This window comes from Elgaria multicarinata, chromosome 7 (genome assembly GCF_023053635.1).
Source record: "Elgaria multicarinata webbii isolate HBS135686 ecotype San Diego chromosome 7, rElgMul1.1.pri, whole genome shotgun sequence".
Taxonomy (NCBI): Eukaryota; Metazoa; Chordata; class Lepidosauria; order Squamata; family Anguidae; genus Elgaria; species Elgaria multicarinata.
Genome location: NC_086177.1, coordinates 53,149,786 through 53,167,665, shown reverse-complemented (window position 1 = coordinate 53,167,665; position 17,880 = coordinate 53,149,786). Strand labels below are relative to the sequence as shown.

The window sequence follows — 17,880 nt, the reverse complement described above, 5'->3', positions numbered from 1 at the left end:
TACCCTAATCTTGATTCCCCCCCCCAAAGAGTCAAAAGCATGCAGTAGCTTTCGACCAACTTTAAAAGTGTTCAGTCAAAATGAATGTTCGCTCATAACAGCAGTCCATCAGTTTAAAAACCGATGGGTTGTTCATGATATTTGGGTTCCCTGCCAGCTGCAGGCCCACCTCTTCCCCTTCAGCACACAACCCACATCAGGCACTTTTGTAGGTTGTGCAGCATGACGTGTGAACCTGGACTGCTGGGTTGTTTAGGGCCTAATCGGAGGGTTGCTTAGGAACTAACGAGCAACATACCAGGTCCTTATGTCCTTTCTGTGCTGTGCATATAACTAAGGGGTGAGTGAAATAGTGAAAAAAGCTAATAGATTAGAACAGAATCAGAAATAAGAGTAGAAAAAGTTGTTCGTATATTTGTTCTATCAGTTTGCCAAGATTTTTCAAGCCTATTATTATTATTATTATTATTAATAATAATAATAATAATAATAATAATAATAATAATTCATATAGTGCCATCAATGTACATGGTGCTGTACAGAGTAAAACAATAAAATAGCAAAACCCTGCCGCATAGGCTTACATTCTAATAAAATCATAATAAAGCAATAGGAAGGGGAAGAGAATGCACCAAACAGGCACAGGGTAGAGTAAAACTAACAGTATAAAAGTCAGAAAAAAACTTTTTGAGCTCCAGGTAGTTCTTAAACAGCCTGTCAATCATTGTAACTTCAGGGGTGGGCTCCTTAAATGGACAACCTAGACTAGCGTGTAGCTGTTAGATTCATTTTTACTTGTGACCTGAGTCAAGAGTTGAACTGAGTTCAGATACGAAGTAATGTAAAATCCGCAGCCCTATTATATACAGTTTTCTGATCTTTTATTTTTAATGTTACAATATTTTCCAGAAAGGCTAAAATAGTTTCTAGGTAGCTTCAGGTCAGCCATTCCATACTTTTCATTGTTGAAGATAAAATTAACTAAAAACAAGAACATTTTTAAAGTATATATGACAAATACCCAAACAGATAGAAACAAACAAGGTAAGTACTAATTGATTTGGTTTGGTTTTAAAAATAATTTGGCAACTCTAAACACTAAAATATTTTTAAGCTTTTACTTTTAAGCATACAATAACTGGGTATCCTATTGCTTGCTTGCCAATCATATAGTGACCTTAAAATCTTTATCTGCTCTGTACTGTCATTTTTGAGATACTCTTATTGTAGTAGAACAATATAACTACGTTAGAGTTATATCAAGCATCCAACTAGGAATGACCAACAGCTTTTGATAACTATGGTTCAAAGGTCAAAACATAATATATATAGGGGAATTAAAGTCCTTTTCAGACATTCAGTAAATGTGTAGAGGGGGGAATTGGGATTGTGACTGCTGTTTCCACTGTTGCTATCTGGAAATCTGAATAGGTCTGAATAGAACTTATGCATTTACACCTGTGGGCTCTGTCCATGTATGTGCACAGAAGCTTGCAGTGTGTATACGTGTACAGTTGTTGGAATGTAGGCTGTGTTCAGACTTTTAGTTGAACATGTAGAGATCAGGAGATGGGACATAAGGCACAATGCCGGTCTCTCTACCCTACCCCAATATTTCATGAAAAGTGCTATAGAGTTCATCAGACCCTCGTTTTCCTGCTGTGACCTTAATTGATGAGACCATAGGCAAGGATCATTGACTTATCTTATTGCTGGAATTATTTGTTCAGGCATTTGTGGGACATTTTAGTGGAAATAGAAGTGCAATCCCATAATGTCTTTTTAGAAGGAAGCCCCATTGTGTTCATTGGGACTTGCTTCCAGATAAGTGTATAGGTTTGCAACATGATTTGCTCATCTTTATTCCTGTGTTCCTATGATTATGGAATTATATACCTGACTCTATATTATATAGAACAAAACAGTAATTAATTGAATGCTGTGGCAAGATATAAAAGTTGTTTTCAACTGTCTTTCTTCCCTTACTGTCTGCTGGGCATATTCTTTCCCCCTTATAATTCTATTATTCTGTAACTATAAAAAATGAAAACAATATTTTACATCATCTTGCTAAAAATTACAATATAATCACCCTATTTTCTCCCACTAGATTTTTGAAACGTTAGCCAGCATTAAGTACACATCCCATTCTTCTCACCAGATAAGTGAGATATTACAAAAATAAATACAACTTGAAAATGTGATCAGCAAAAAAGCACCAAGTGGCAATGTGCCAAATCCTTTTGTTATATGTGCATCCTTTTGTTATATGTGCACATATAACCTTTTGTTATATGTGCATCATTGGCCTTGAATTACCTACATTTTCAGACTATTTTCAAATTGTTAATTAGCACTGTGTAGCCCCATACTTTACATTATCTGCTCTTTTTCTTTACTGAACCAGATCTTCTCTTAATATAATTGAACACATTTTCTTGTCATTGCAGCAGTAAATGGCAATCAGTTTAGTTAATCATTCACATCATATGCATGTTCACTGTTCTTTTTTGTACAACCGATTTGCATTTTTGTTTTTCCAAGAAAGAATTATGAAATTCCTGGCTATGTTCCTGCACAACAGGAATCCAGTGCTAAACCAGGGAGTCCAATCCTAAACCAGGGGGAGTTTAGGCTTCAGTAAGGTGGCTTATATTTCTTTGGTCGATTTCCCAGCCACCCTATCCTATACTTTGGGGTCAGAGAGAAAAATGCACACAACTACTTCCATACGTCCAAGCAGGCTTTGGAATTGTTTCTTTCTTTTTTTCAAACAGCAGTTCCCCATGCTACAGAGAATGGACAAGCACTTTTGAAACAGAGGGCACTTTCAATGCTAGGTTATTCTATGGCACCAAAGTCTGGTGATCAAGGAAAGGGGGGAACTAGATATGCACAAGCTCCTTTGTATCCCAACTTTGCACTCATACATCAACAACAACACTAGCAAACATCACAGTCTGTAACATAATACTGATGCAGCATTTGGAGAATCCCATCTTCAACATTATTTGTTGGCCTAGCAAATGAGTTTGTACTTTTCGGTACAGCCCAAGTTTAAATTGATTTGTTTGGAAGTAAGTTCTGTCGGTTACAGTAGAGCTAACTTCCAAGTAAGTGGATTTGGGATTGCAGCCTTAACAAAACATGCTGCCTAGCTGATGGAAGGAAGCAAATGGTTGTTGTTTTCTTTTATTGGAGTAATCACCAAAGGCCAGACCATTTTGTAGCACAAAACTCTTGTTTTAACAAAATGCCAGTGTAACACATACTACTTTTGTTGTTGCCTATTAGGGTGTTGTTGATACACAGTTTAAAGTCACTGTGCAGAGATACTTTTGAGTATCATTTAGTTTCTACAAAACATTGTTAAACTGAACATTGTAAGCTTGCTATGAAAGCTCACCATCAGCAATGTACTATTTTTTCTATAATACTTTTGTGATTCTTTTTTAAAGGTGCAATGTTAGGCATGTTTAGACAGAAGAAAGTCCTACAATTCCCAGCATCTCTCCAGGCAGCCATGCTGGCTGGGGCAGGCTGGGAATTGAAGGACCTTTTTCCCTGGTTAAACAGGCATAGGATTATGCTCTACATTTCTTAAGAGTTCAGGCCCTATTTGTAACATAATCTAGATTTTCATTATTTCATAGAAACATATAAATCTGCACTAACGCTGTAAATTTCTTATACTGGCACACATTTATCTCTCACCCCCTCCTCTGTAACATCTACTACAGCTAACCAGAGTCCTGATGTAACACCATTTTGTATTTCCCTGTCTCTGCCATCAGCAGCCACTGAACTGGAGCAGGGATGGTGAAATGCATAAGTACTTGAGTACATTGTAGTATCTTTACAAAGGCCGAGGAGACTACTAGACCTATAGCTGCCATTCCCATGGGCTGAGTTGAGCCCTGTTCTGTCCCCCTTCCCTCATGTAGGCATGTGGATAGATGTACATGCAAGGAGCATGATAGGCTGTTACGGGGATTGTGAGGTCTGTGTACCCCCCATATTCTCTCTCACACACACCATATTCTCCTCCAGCCCTTCCTTTCCTGTTGACACAAGTAACTTGAACTCCAGAATGCAAGTAACTTGTTAAGTATATGAAAAGAAATACTTGCTTAGTTATTAAAATTGTGTGTGTATGGCTATCTCAGGGTTAAACAGAGAAAGACTATCTGTGGGCAATTACCTTGAGATAGAGGCTGTTCTGGGAACCTTGCCAAGATTCTAAGTTAGCCTCATCACAGCTGTATGTAATGTAGATAAGAATTGTGTAGATCTGTATATAGTTTCTCACTTGTGTAAAATGGAACTGATCACTGCTTACTAATCAATGCTTACTGATCACTGCTCTATGATCACTGCTCTATGATCACTGCTCTCTGTGTATGCCTCAGTGTGCTGATCTGAACTGATCTGAATTGAACTGCACAGAAGCCTGAAGGAAATAAACCAGCTCTGCTGTGTAAGACCTGCGTGATGTGTGTTTGTTTCTGAGCACAAACAGAGTTCCAGAGAGATAAAAGTTCTGGCACAATAACCCAACAAAGGTTATGGGCCCAGTCCAGTCCAGGAAGCCTACGCCAGCCTAACCCAGGCAGAAGAACCAGAACTTGGTGGGAACGGTGCAGTATCAGAACCAGGAGTCTGCTAAAACAGAAGACTGTTGATGAAGGAAGACATCAAGCTTAAGCCAGTGCTGCAAAGTGAGGAAAAATCTCAGTCGGCTGACTCTGAGGAGGACTCTGAGCAGGAGGACGGTGAGATACCAATTCCTAAAGCAGAGGAAATGGCAGGAGCTAATATGTCTGGTTTGCATCAATTGTTGGAAAAACTGAATGACTCTAACTATGCATTATGGTCTTACAAAATGCAAATGTATCTGATTCAGGCTGAACTGTGGTATGTAGTCACAGAGGATCCACCAGATAGAGCAGATCCACAGAATGCTAAATGGTTTAAGGACGATGCAAAAGCAATGGCAGTTATTGCATTAGCTGTGGAAGACTCTCAAATTTCCTTCATTCAGTTTTTGAATACATCAAAAGAGTGCTGGAATGCGCTACAAGCTGTATATCAAAGAGAAACAGCGGGCAGTAAAATAATTCTAACCCGGAAGCTGTATGGAATGAAGCTGAAACCAGGGGAGTCTATGTCAAACCATTTGAAAAGCATGAGAGAAATCTTCAATCAACTCAGGGCACGAGGGATGGAGTTTACAACTATACACCAAGTCTATGTGATTTTGTCAAGTCTTGATTCATCGTACGATGCGGTTGTCACCATGATGGAAAGTCAAGAGGAGAAAAATTTAACCCTCGAGTATGTAGCTGGAAAACTACTGGAAACCTATGAAAGAAGACAAGCTTCAAAACAACAGAGCCTTAAACATCCTGTGGCTGAATTTCAACAAAGCCATAAATCTTCTGACGTGGTGGCTGCATTAAAGGCAAGGAAATGCTTTAATTGTGGTTCCACAGAACACTTAAGGCGGGATTGCAACAACAAGAAGAAAAAGCTGTTGACAGCAAAGTGGAGAGAAGAAAACAACATGAATGAAGCTGAATCAACAAAGAAGTGTCTTCTAGCAAGAGTCAAAGAGACAATGAATCCTTGGTTTTTGGACTCTGGGGCTTCAATAAGTATGGCAAAAGACAAACTTTCATTTGTAACCTTGGAAACTTCTACTTCAAAGCAAAAGTGTGTTACCCTTGCAAATGGAACAAAAATCCAGATTTGTGGTGTGGGTAATGTATATTTTGATTGTCTGGGAGTTGAACTACAAAGTGTTTTATATGTACCAGAATTAGAAACAAACCTTCTAAGTGTGTTTCAGTTAACAGAAATGGGTTATGAGGTTTGTTTTACTGAAGAAAATTGTACTATAAAACAGGGAAACAAGGTGTGTGTGCAGGGAATAATGAAAGAATCTTTGTATGTGATTAATACTTGTACAGAAAATGAAGTTGTAGCCAGCAAAGTCACAACAAAAACAATAGCCAATTGCAAACCACACCAAGAGTGCATCCATTTGGCTCATAAAAGGTTTGGTCACGCCAACTATAAAACAATTTCTAAGATTCCAGAATTGTGTGAAGGGGTGAAAATCAAACCATGTTCTAACTATGTAGAATGTAATGTATGCAGTGAAACCAAGTGTCATAAGTCAAACATTCCAAAACATAGTGAGAGAACAACAAAAAGAATTTTTGAATTAATTCATGCAGATCTTGCAGGTCCTTTTGAGACAAGTCAAGGAGGAAACAGATTTTTCTTGTCTATTGTTGATGATTACAGTAGATTTGGATTTGTGTATGTGTTAAAACAGAAGAGTGAAACTTTTGGAAAGTTTAAAGCCTTTGTTAAGTGGAGTAAAAATAGATTTAAAGAACCTATAGCTAATCTAAGAACGGACCGGGGAGGTGAATTTCTCAGCAACCAATTTAAAAAATTCCTCAGTGATGAGGGTATACAACATGACCTTACTGCTCCATATTCACCATTTCAAAATGGAGTTGCAGAAAGAAAAAACAGAACCTTGCAGAACATGTTAAGAGCTCTATTGAAAGAGTCAGGATTGTCTAACCTGTTCTGGGCAGAAGCTTTGTCCACCTCAAATTATTTGTTAAACAGGCTTTACCACTCTGTACATGAAAAAACTCCATATGAAATGTTTTACAAAAGAAAACCTAGAGTGTCACATATAAGGGTTTTTGGAAGTAAATGTTTTGCTCATATTCAGAAAGAAAACAGACCAGGAAAACTAGCTCAAAGAGGTTTGGAATGTAAACTGTTGGGATATGATACACAAACAAAAGGCTATCGTTTGTGGTCTCCATATCACAAAAGTGTAATTGTGAGCAGAGATGTAGTTTTTCATGAACAAATGCAGGAAACAAAACAGTATGTAAGTTTGCCTGTAGAACAGAAAGCTGTAGAAACAGAAGAAATTCCTGAACAATCTCAGTAAGAGAGGGAGGGGGAAGAAACTGTGGAGGAGGAAACTATGCCTGTAACTATGCCAAGACGATCAGAAAGGGAACGCAAAGCTCCAATTCGTTATTCAGATGAATACCAAAGCAAACAGGTTTCTCATAGAGCTTTACTAATAGCCTATGAACCTACTTCATTTGAGGAAATTCAGGAAATGGAACCTACAGAAGCTCAGGGCTGGCATGAAGCAATGTCAGAGGAAATCAGAGCAATGGAAAAAAATGAAACGTGGGAGCTAGTACCTTTACCTGAAGGTCGTAAAGCCATTAACAGTAAATGGGTATTCAAAGTAAAACAAAATGAGGAAGGACAGGTGGAACGTTCAATGGTAAAACACAAAGAGATGCTTTAAAGCTAGGTCTCAGATTGTAACACAATTTAAACAACATGCGCAAGAGGAGGACTGTTAAGTATATGAAAAGAAATACTTGCTTAGTTATTAAAATTGTGTGTGTATGGCTATCTCAGGGTTAAACAGAGAAAGACTATCTGTGGGCAATTACCTTGAGATAGAGGCTGTTCTGGGAACCTTGCCAAGATTCTAAGTTAGCCTCATCACAGCTGTATGTAATGTAGATAAGAATTGTGTAGATCTGTATATAGTTTCTCACTTGTGTAAAATGGAACTGATCACTGCTTACTAATCAATGCTTACTGATCACTGCTCTATGATCACTGCTCTATGATCACTGCTCTCTGTGTATGCCTCAGTGTGCTGATCTGAACTGATCTGAATTGAACTGCACAGAAGCCTGAAGGAAATAAACCAGCTCTGCTGTGTAAGACCTGCGTGATGTGTGTTTGTTTCTGAGCACAAACAGAGTTCCAGAGAGATAAAAGTTCTGGCACAATAACCCAACATAACTTTCACCAAGTGGAAAGGGGCTAGTTGAGGATATGGGAAGCATGCAAAGACCTCTCCTTCCCTCTAACAACCTGTCATGCTACCTGCATGTGGGCTCATGTACATTCATAAGGAACAGAAGACTTTGGAGGAATTCTCTTTATTTAAGCACTGTGCTTACATAATCTCTTTCACTTTTTTCTATACAATAACCATAATTCTTTGATAATGTTTTAATGAATCTGACTATATTTTATGGCTTTTGTGCATTGTTAGAAGACCTAATTTGAGGATTTTGAATTTCCCCAGTGATGTCTTTTATCAGTATAGGTATATTTACAACTGTTCAGCTGATGTAAAAATATGAATTCCATACTTGGTTACCGTGGGATCATCTCTCTTCCTTATTGTTAATTCCTCAAGGAAATTGGCTAAAAAGCGGAAAGAGACATTGAGCAGCACGCGGCAGGAAATGACAGTGATGGTGAACTCGATGGATAAAAGCTACACTGAGCAAGGCACCAACTGTGATGAAGCTTTCTCTTTCATGGACACACACAATCTAAATGGGAGATGTAAGTTTAAAATGCACAGGGGTGCAGCACTCATTTTTATTTCTGGAGGGCACATAGGCAAGGGAGGTGCAAATGGCTCTTAAAATGCTTCTACTTACTCAGTCAATTCCATGGGCAAGTTATTGTCTGCTCCATGGGCTGCAGAATCATTCACAGCATGTTTTGTAGTGAGAAAGAATACAGACCTTTAATAAAAATAATTTTGCATTTCTGTTTTTCATTTGCTTTTACATAAAACTCACCGACATCAGTGCAGCAGGTGTTAGATTCCATTTCCTCATTTATTTTTACAATGCTGAAAGGTTTTTTACTTTCATGCTGTCTGCTTGCCCCCATATTTATTTGGGCCATTTTTAATATATATATATTGTCATAATATGTTGGGATAGCAGCCATTTAGTCAATCAGAAATTTCAGTTAATGTTAAAACTAGCATATCTCAGAGGACCTGTTGTAAGAGAATTCATGAAATTAATAATTGTTTTTGACTCATAACCAGAGTGAATACTTTATGACAAAAGGGTAAAAAAAAAACAATTGAAGAAGAAATTCCATCAGTAGTGGCTGTTGTCCCCGATGTCAGTGGGATAATGAATCTGTTCCAGGTATCTGTCAGATCTCTAAGCGTCCTGACTGCTTCTGAATGAAACCTGGTGCGATTTCACCGCCCCACTGATATCAGAGCCAACAGCCTCCACTGAATTTTACATATTACTATTATTATCCAATTGAATGGTGTTGCATTTCTCCTCATGATGGTTAGAACTGTGAATATAGGAAGCTGCCTTATACTAATCCAGACTATTTATTCATCTAGCCAGGTATCTCTACTGTTGTTGAAAGCAGGTTTCAGACTGAGGCCTTCTTTATTTGAGATTGCTTTTTAACTGGAGATGCCAGGAATTGAACCTAGGAGTCCCTACATACCAAGCATACTGTAGGATTCTTAGAGTAGCACGCAGCTTATACAGCAAACATATTTTTCACCACTGTTAAGAAAGAGAGACAAAGGCGGTGGGGAACCCTCTAGGAATTAACATGGAGTTTCCGTAGAGCAGGGGGCTAGAACCTCTTTCAGCCCAAGGGCTGAATCCCATTTTAGAGAAACTCTCCAGAGCCACGAGGTAGTGGGCAAGACTGAAGTCAAAAGTGTCATTTTGCCAAAATTACTAAAAGAAAAATCTGCATATTCTGATTTAAAGCTCCTTTTGCCAGTAACGAAGCTTTAAGAGAGGCAATTCCACATTTTACAGGGGGTAGGAAATAGCACAGAAATTGGGAAACCACCAAACCATTGGTAGTCAGTAGGAAGAGGTAGGGCCAGGGTAAGGCGGCATGACCAGCCTAAGAGGGCTGGATTGGTAGGCCAGGAAGGCCACATTGGGAGCCTGGTCCTGAGGGCCTGCACCTCCTGCTGTATAGACTACGCTGTTGTGGTCTAGCCTCTTGATTCCATGAAGCATGAGGCTTCAAAGGAAAGTATCTGTCCTGTATAAAAATGCTGTTGGTCTGCTCTAGGAAGCACTTCAGTTACTGATATATCACAACCAAATGCCAACCTGGTTCTGGCTGCATGGCATACACCAGAGTTTGGGATATCAGCATTTGGTTGAACAGTGCAATCCTATACATATCTAGTCAGAATTAAGTCCCACTGAGTTCAATGGGACTCACTCCCAGGTAAGTGGGTAGAAGATTGCAGCCTAAAGCAGAAATGCTTTTAGGCTAAGGCCTCTTCCAACAGCAGCTTGGAAGCCATTGCAATATGGCTCCTTCTTGCATTGCTTGGTCAGAAATCCAATATCACTTCAGGAAACTGAAGCAAATCTGGAATGGGAAGAAGCTGTAGTGCGCTCTCCTCCCACATAACTTTAGATTTCCAGCGTTATTGACTAGACAAGAATTATTATTATTATTATTATTATTATTATTATTATTATATTTATTTATATCTTGCCTTTTTCTCAAGTAGCTCCTAATGGTTGTAGCAAAAGAGGTTCCTAATCGAATATACAAGCCAATGAAGGAAGTACATGATGTGCTTTAAAGCAAACATCTGACACTAAAATAATATTCTAAAGAAGTGCACAAACTCCATTGTCTGTTTTCTCCAACACTTGTCCCCATGAAGTCAGTTTTCCTGGGTTTGAATTGTCATATCAATCTATAAAGGTGGTTATGCAGATGTGCTGCACTTTCCTAATGCTTTAGTTTTGTTTTACTGAATAGTGTTCTTCTCTTTCCAGCTGTATCATCACCATCTTCATTTACGATGAAAACTAACACACTGAGTACAACTGTTCCTAATTCTTACTACCCAGGTAACCAATTTTGGCCTGTTATTTCCATAATCACCTCTTTCCCCAGGCAGACACAGCTACATATACATGTGGAGGGATCCACAGAAGGCTCACTGTATCCCTCTTCCCTCTCTCTAAGGCCAATCCTGGCTACTGCACTCATTTAGCCATCACACTTTTACAGGGCTCTAGCTTATGAGGATCATCAGATGGGGGGAAATCATGTTTCCCTCCGGTCGCTTCGCCTCCTGCTTCTGTCCCACAATAGGGACGAGCAGCTTCCTCTTTCTTCACATGGAGAAGCAAGCAATGATCATGTGGCCCATTCAGTGGGCAGTTTTTATGGTGCAACCTCTCCTGCACATGGCAGGAAATAGCGCCAGTTAGCGTTACAGCCCTGAGAATTGTTTTTTCCGGGTGGTATTTTGAAGCAGGAAAAACAAAAGAAGGAGCGGGAGATGCGCAGGAGAATTGCAACATTGTCAAAATGTCCCGCAAAGATCCGTGAGTGGCTAGTCGCGAGCATGCCATAAAATGCTCGTCTGATGATGCCATAAAAATTATTTGTGTGCACGCTGAAGACACCTCAAGAATGAGACATGCATTGCCCAATGTATCTTTTATATATATAATTTTTATGATAGTTCTATTATTTTTTAAAAGACATACCAAAAGAGCTAAGTGCCTTTTGCATGCTATAACAACTTTCTTACTTCTGGCTTTCTGGCAGGAAAATTTGGGAACTTTTATCAGTCATTTACTTTTCTTTCTCTTTTTACCTTTTCTGCATTGACCTGCTTATGATGTATGACAGATCCGTTTGTGCCAACTGCAATTTTAGGTGAGAACATTTCCCTTTATCAACATCTGTTGCAGAAAAGATTTTTAAAAGTTCGAACATAGGCTACAAAGCAGTGTGATATGCTGCTGGCGAATGTGCAAGCTGTGATGCATTTTTATTTAAATGCCAGTTAGCATATTGGTTTCTTATTGTTATCAAAACATTCAGTAAAAAGGAAAACTATTTGAGTGTTGTTGTTTTTTAAAGCAATGAATTAGTAAATCACCAAAGCGTGTAAATATCATGACAATCAAACTTTGCCATTATTTTAATATTGTCTGTCAGAGAAATTACAGTAAAATATGATTTAAAATTTTATCATCTGTGGCTGCTGCCTTTAGTATAGTAAGGGTTGTTTTTCATTGGCACGTCACAGAGAGACTTGCAATGGGATTGTGCCCTTCAAAATGACAGCAAATTAAAATAAATTGTATTCTGTACCACATCCCAAAGAGGTTGAAATAAGATACTCCTTCCATGGGAGCAAAGGCATTTATACCTTTCTGCCAGGAAGCTAAAAACAACTCTGTCCAATGCAAAAACAGTAAAGGGAAGTGGGTTTACCATGCTGAGAAACAAAACAAGCATGAGATATTATTGCATTTGGAATATATAACAACAAAGCTAGGCTATGCTTTTAATTACTACCACCATACTAACCTTAACCTAACCCATACTTTGACTTAAAAAAACCAAGATAAAAACAGTGGAGGTTGTAGACTCTGATGTTAGTGGGGTGGCAAATCCCCTCTGGGTTTTAGTTACCTTGGATAGGTCTTTTAGGGTACTTTCTGGTTCTGACTGAAACCTGGAGTGGATTCACAGCTCTACTAATACTGGAGCCATCAGCCGCCACTGGATAAAAAAGATAATAATGCACTGTGGCAAGAATTCCTTTCCAGTATTGACGTCGCTGCTTTCACACTGTATTTTCAGTGGTTTTTACACTTCCTTTCCCCCCTGTTCTTTCTCTCTGTCCTTACAAGTGCATAATATTGCCATATGAATTCTGTTTTGAAGTTGAATTAATTAAATTAATTAAATCAAACTTTTCTGATTTAAACTGTAGTGTATAAGGGCTGGAATGCAGAAAGCACTCATCAGGTGCTTTCCCACCAGGACTCGTGTGAACCTGACAGAACTTTTGTGGGTTTTAACATATTGATTAGAATAGGAACCGGCCACATTATAATATAAACTGTTTTTGAAACTACTGAGACTCAAAAGTAATTTGCAGTGTGAGAGGGGAGTTGCAATAAAAAAACAAACTCAAAAAACCACTTTGGGACTGTTGTTATCAACTTCTCTGGTTTATGGTCTTGATCTTACATTTTCAAGAGGTAACCTGTGCCCTCCCACCCCAAAATGCAGGAAAATCATTACAATGGAATAATAATTACTAATGTTCATTTCAGTCTGATATCAAGAGAAAATAATTTCTTGTAAATCAGAGGAAATGACACTGCAGTCACCATAATAATATAATAACCTGCATGTAAATGGAATTTGCAGTGATTTTTAACAGCCTGAAATTATTGCACATGTCTTTGCTGTAGCAATCTGTAGATATTATGACATTTTCAATGGACAAAGGGAAAACCATTACTATTAAATTATCACTTTTTGTAATAGGATTCCAATATGTTTTATTGTTGGATATATTTCAATAATTTCCTGAACAGCAGTGTTGTGAGAAACTATTTGTCTCTGAAAAGGAATGAGAGCAATCCATTTGATTTACCAAGATGCATATTGAAAAGGGAAGGGGGAGGTTCTGCATTGAATCAAGTAGAGGGAAAATTCTATTTTTACTTAGGCTTTACCATTTTGTGAACTGCCCTATATTTTATCCTCCTGTTCAATTGTAGAAAAATGCATTTTTAATTGGTATTCCATTTATAAGAAAGGAATACTTGGGTCTCTTCAGGCTTTTCATCCTTTAATTACCAGTGATTCATGCCCTTGTTATTTTCGAATGTCAATTTCCAGTATAAGACACTTGAATGCCTTAAAATACTAAGGCCTTTGCTAGACCTGCCGGCTTATGCCGGCAGGGAGGCGGGGCCGAGGCGCGCTAACATTAGCACGCCTCACCCAGGGTTCCAGACGTCGGACGCGCAGGGATGTCGGATCCCTGCGGCGTCCGCCATTTTTCTTTTTCTTTTAAAGGGGCCGGGTGCGGCCCGAAGACGCGGAGAGGGTAGGTGGGTTTTTTTACCGGGGGGGGAGGAAGGATGGCAGGGTGGGTGGCAAGGGGTGAGGGCGGGTGAGATCGTGCCACGCCTTCACCCGAGCAAGCAGCCAAGCGCGCTTGCCCGGGCAATGCCTGGCATGGGGCAGCATTGCCCGGGCAAGCGCCGCTTGGCTGCTTGCTTGGGCGGCGCGCGGCGCAATCTCACCCGCCCTCACCCCTTGCTACCCACCCTACCATCCTTCCCCCTCCCCTCTCTTTCCCCCCCCCCCCGGCCGAAGGGCACAGCGCTCGTATGAGCGCTGTGCCAGGTCCGTGGCTTTTCGCGGCTCCTCGCGAGTAAGCGAGGAGCCGCGAAAAGCCTCGGAAGTCACTAGACTTCCCCCAGCCCCGGCCTGAGGCCGGAGCTGGGGAAAAGGCGCGCCATAAGCGCATTCGCTTATGACGCGTTAGACCAGGCCTCAGCGCAGCCTGCCGCCGGATTCCCCTGTGCGTCATCTGGACGCACAGCAGGGAAACCGGGTCAGAAGCCGCGCTAAGGCCTTGTCTAGTAACGCCCTAAGTAAGATTAATAACAACTAATAGCAGAAGTAGCTCTTTGATAGGGCGTTAGCTCTAATCCATTGGATGCATACACAGTGGGCTCACATTAGGTCTACTCTTTTCAGATATAATGGCAAACCATGGTTTGGTATTATGAAAAAATGCAGGCACAAGCCTTGGGCTCATGTACCCCACCTTCCCCCATTCACATGTGGCAATTAGTAACTTCCAATCCTTGTTTGTATTCAAAGCAAGCCATAGTTTATGTTTTATCCAGAGAGACAAAATATGGTTTGCAGTTGCTTGCAACTAGGATCACAAACTAGGATCAAACTCTGGTTCTTCTTGTGGTCTCTGGAAAGTCACACAATTGGATGCCTGAGCTCAAATGGAACATTGTCAGAACTTCCTAGAACTTTTTAGCAAATAAGGCGGCTCCACAGATAAGAGGAGCCTTGTTCACCTTCCCACTTAGTTCCCTCTGACTGCCACTGCAGTAGGCGCTTTGAGAACTTTCTCCATGAGTTTGCTTTCATTTCACTCTCTGTTATTCCAATTACTCTTCTTTCTTCTGTTGCCTTTATTTCTTCTTGTCATACTTTGTTTTCTTTCTTCTCAATGTGTGGAAGGAAGGGAAAGAGGGACTCAAAAATTAGGGAAACTGCAGCATTATTTTTTCTTTCCCCCCTCTTTCACCTATAGCAGAGTGAGTAACGTTTAAAAAGTGCTGTGTTCTTAAGCCAGATGTCTCTAATTCAGATTGCCATGATAGTTCACTAAATGATCCAGCTGCAATCATGAGGGCAGGCGTCAGGCATTAGTTTGTTGCATCCTGCCATGGCTTGTCCAAGACACTGGCATGTAACCATAGGCATGACTGGTCTTCTGGAGAGCAGGCCACTTTCAAACCCTGCTGCATTTGATTCCCAGTGATGTCCTTTGTCTGACGCTTCCAAGGGGTAGTCCTAGGCTACCCGTAAGCAATGTTGGGGTTGAAGCTGCCAAAGGACTGTGATCGATCATTTTGGCCTCTCCCCCAGAGGAGACAAACATGAAAAAGAAGTACTCTGCCAGTCCAGTCTCTACCACGCTGTCTTTTTTTTAATCCTCCACCATAAGTCATCTCACTGATTCAGACATTGGATCCCGCCTTTGTTCGTCACAGCTGAAATGCTAACCCAAGCAATTCCTGCTACAGCTGCTACTGATTTGCCATCCTAGTTTGCAAGCAAACACAAACCATCGTTTTTCTGGAAAACAAAGATGAAACAATGCCAATTCTAGTGCTCATTGCCACAATGCGAAGCCATAGTTTGGCAGTATGTCTGAACAACCCCAGTGTGAGCACTATGTGCATGCAGGACTGTGGATTATGAGTCCAGTGTCAGAGCTGATTCACACGGCCATTTCAGCATATGGTAGCTGCAGGTAAAGCCTAGCTGGAGCTCGTCTCTAGATACCTCAGTACATTACATTTAGTCATGTGCAGGTATCCCACCATGTGTTGAATCAGGAAGAACTATAAATGTGCCTTGACATAGGCTGAACTCAAGACAAGACAACCTTTTTCCATGGTTGCCATGCATTGAAATGTTAGTGCGATCAAAACTCTGTGAACTCTGGGCCAAACTAAATGTTCTTTTAATCACACATAGTGGAGCTATGTGTAACAGGCATCTTTAATCCAGTGTAAGATTAGGACCAGACTGCTCTTGGAGGGGAGTTTAAGCCTCTCCATCACCACCACCACCAACACTTTCAAAATAATAATAAAAAAAAGCCTCCATTGACTCTAGAATTTTAAAACGAAAAATTATAAAGTCTATGTTACATTTTTTCCTAGCCACTTTTACACATCTGTCTGTAGTAGCAGTCTTGCACTATATATTTGTCCAAAGACCATAAGTGACTGCCAAGCTTGGTCCATGAGTAAACAAATGTAAGTGTTTAAATATGATCTACAAGAAGTTAGAATTTTCTTGTTTATTATGATATGCACTTGCAAGTTAAAATTTCGTTGTAGTAAAAGCTCTTTGCCTACAGTGGGAACAATCCAACCAAAGCAAAGCACCCATTAAGTCAAAAGTACTTAATTTGGTTGTTTCATGTCCCAGTTCTTTTTATGTGATGGTTTCTTAATTCGTAGACATATGACACAGACTAGGCAAGAGTAGCAGCATTTCCATATGGAGTCAGTGTGGTGTAGTGGCTAAAGTGTTGGACCGGGAGTCTGGAAGATCCAAGTTCTAGTCCCCACTCAACCATGGAAAACCATTGGGTAACTTTCAGACTCTCAGTCCAACCTACCTCACAGGGTTGTTGTTGTGTGGATAAAATGGAGAAGAGGAGGATTATGTACACTGCCTTGGGTTCCTTGGAGGAAAAAAAGGTGGGATATAGTAAATCCAACAACAACAACAACAACAACTGTAATACTGGTAGTCTCAAATGTAAGTAAAATGTAAGATAAGAGTCCATATCCCATCAACAATGTTATACCATGGAACTGAGGGCAATAATTCAGACTACGGATATTTCAGCCAATTTCCTACTATGTGTGACCACTTCATTCTGAAACTCCACATTGCAAAAGCAACTGGACTATGAGATTCCATGACTTTCAACATTTAAGGCTCAGAGAACTGTTTATAAAACCTCATAATTTGTTCAGATATTTTAAAACAACTTTATACTAGAAGATGTCCAGCATTGTTGCGTATTTTGGCAACCCAATTTTTGGAGTGTATCTCAGCAAAGTCTATTCTAAAGAAAACAATAAGGTGGAAATGTCAGGGGCCTACAGATGGGACAATAAACTTCATTTCAAAAACCCTTGTAAAATTATTCCTTTATGAAAAAATAATCATGGTTTTAAAAACAGGGAGGTATCTACATCTACCAAAAATAAATGTTAGTATACTCTGGCTCCTTTTGTTGCAAAAGCATATGAACATAGAGGTATGCAACATACTTGCAAATGTTGCACTGACCTGGTTTTGCAGCACAGTATTGAAACCAGACCTTTATCTGATTATAATATAATAACTTAAAGCAAAAGCCATGACTTCTGTGCATAAATTTATTTTCAAATATCATAAATCAACTTCCAACTCTTTATTTTATTTTATTATTTATTTATTTAATTTGTCTTTTTGTGTCTTAGCCACCTTGTAGTATTCAGGTGCCATTTCAACAACGACATACTGTAACAACACTTGTATATCGCCTTCCATGCCATGCATCCCAAGGTGCTTTGCATTACAGTTTTGCTGAAGAGTAGTTAATAGGAACTATTGTTTATCTGTATTTGTATCAGAATAGTAAGGCAGACCCAACCAGAACTAAAGAAGAACGACTACATTCATATACATAAATTATTCTATATATTACTTTAGGTTAGGATTCAGTTTTTCACTAGCTGTTCAGGATAAGAATAGATCTCCTTAAGGTGCATCAGTGTAAAACACGAGCCATTCCATTGGGTCAAAATAATTTAACCTCAGCGTTGGTTCCTTTATACCAATGGACAGTTTTTAGCACCTGGTCAAGGTATCCTGTTCTTCAACCACTGTGCCATCACA

At 39.7% G+C, this 17,880-nt stretch overlaps 1 protein-coding gene across 5 annotated transcripts in view; it reads left to right on the top strand.

The window, feature by feature from the left end:
* The window catches only part of PTPRM (protein tyrosine phosphatase receptor type M), a 527,195-nt gene that overhangs the window by 405,636 nt on the left and 103,679 nt on the right, over positions 1 to 17,880 (top strand). For 3 of the 5 annotated variants that reach the window (XM_063130578.1, XM_063130575.1, XM_063130573.1), the window contains 3 exons: positions 8,273 to 8,424; positions 10,671 to 10,745; positions 11,539 to 11,565. In XM_063130578.1, coding sequence (XP_062986648.1) covers positions 8,273 to 8,424; positions 10,671 to 10,745; positions 11,539 to 11,565 — 254 coding nt within the window. The remainder of the gene's footprint in view (positions 1 to 8,272; positions 8,425 to 10,670; positions 10,746 to 11,538; positions 11,566 to 17,880) is intronic. The other 2 variants (XM_063130577.1, XM_063130574.1) reach the window with 1 other exon arrangement.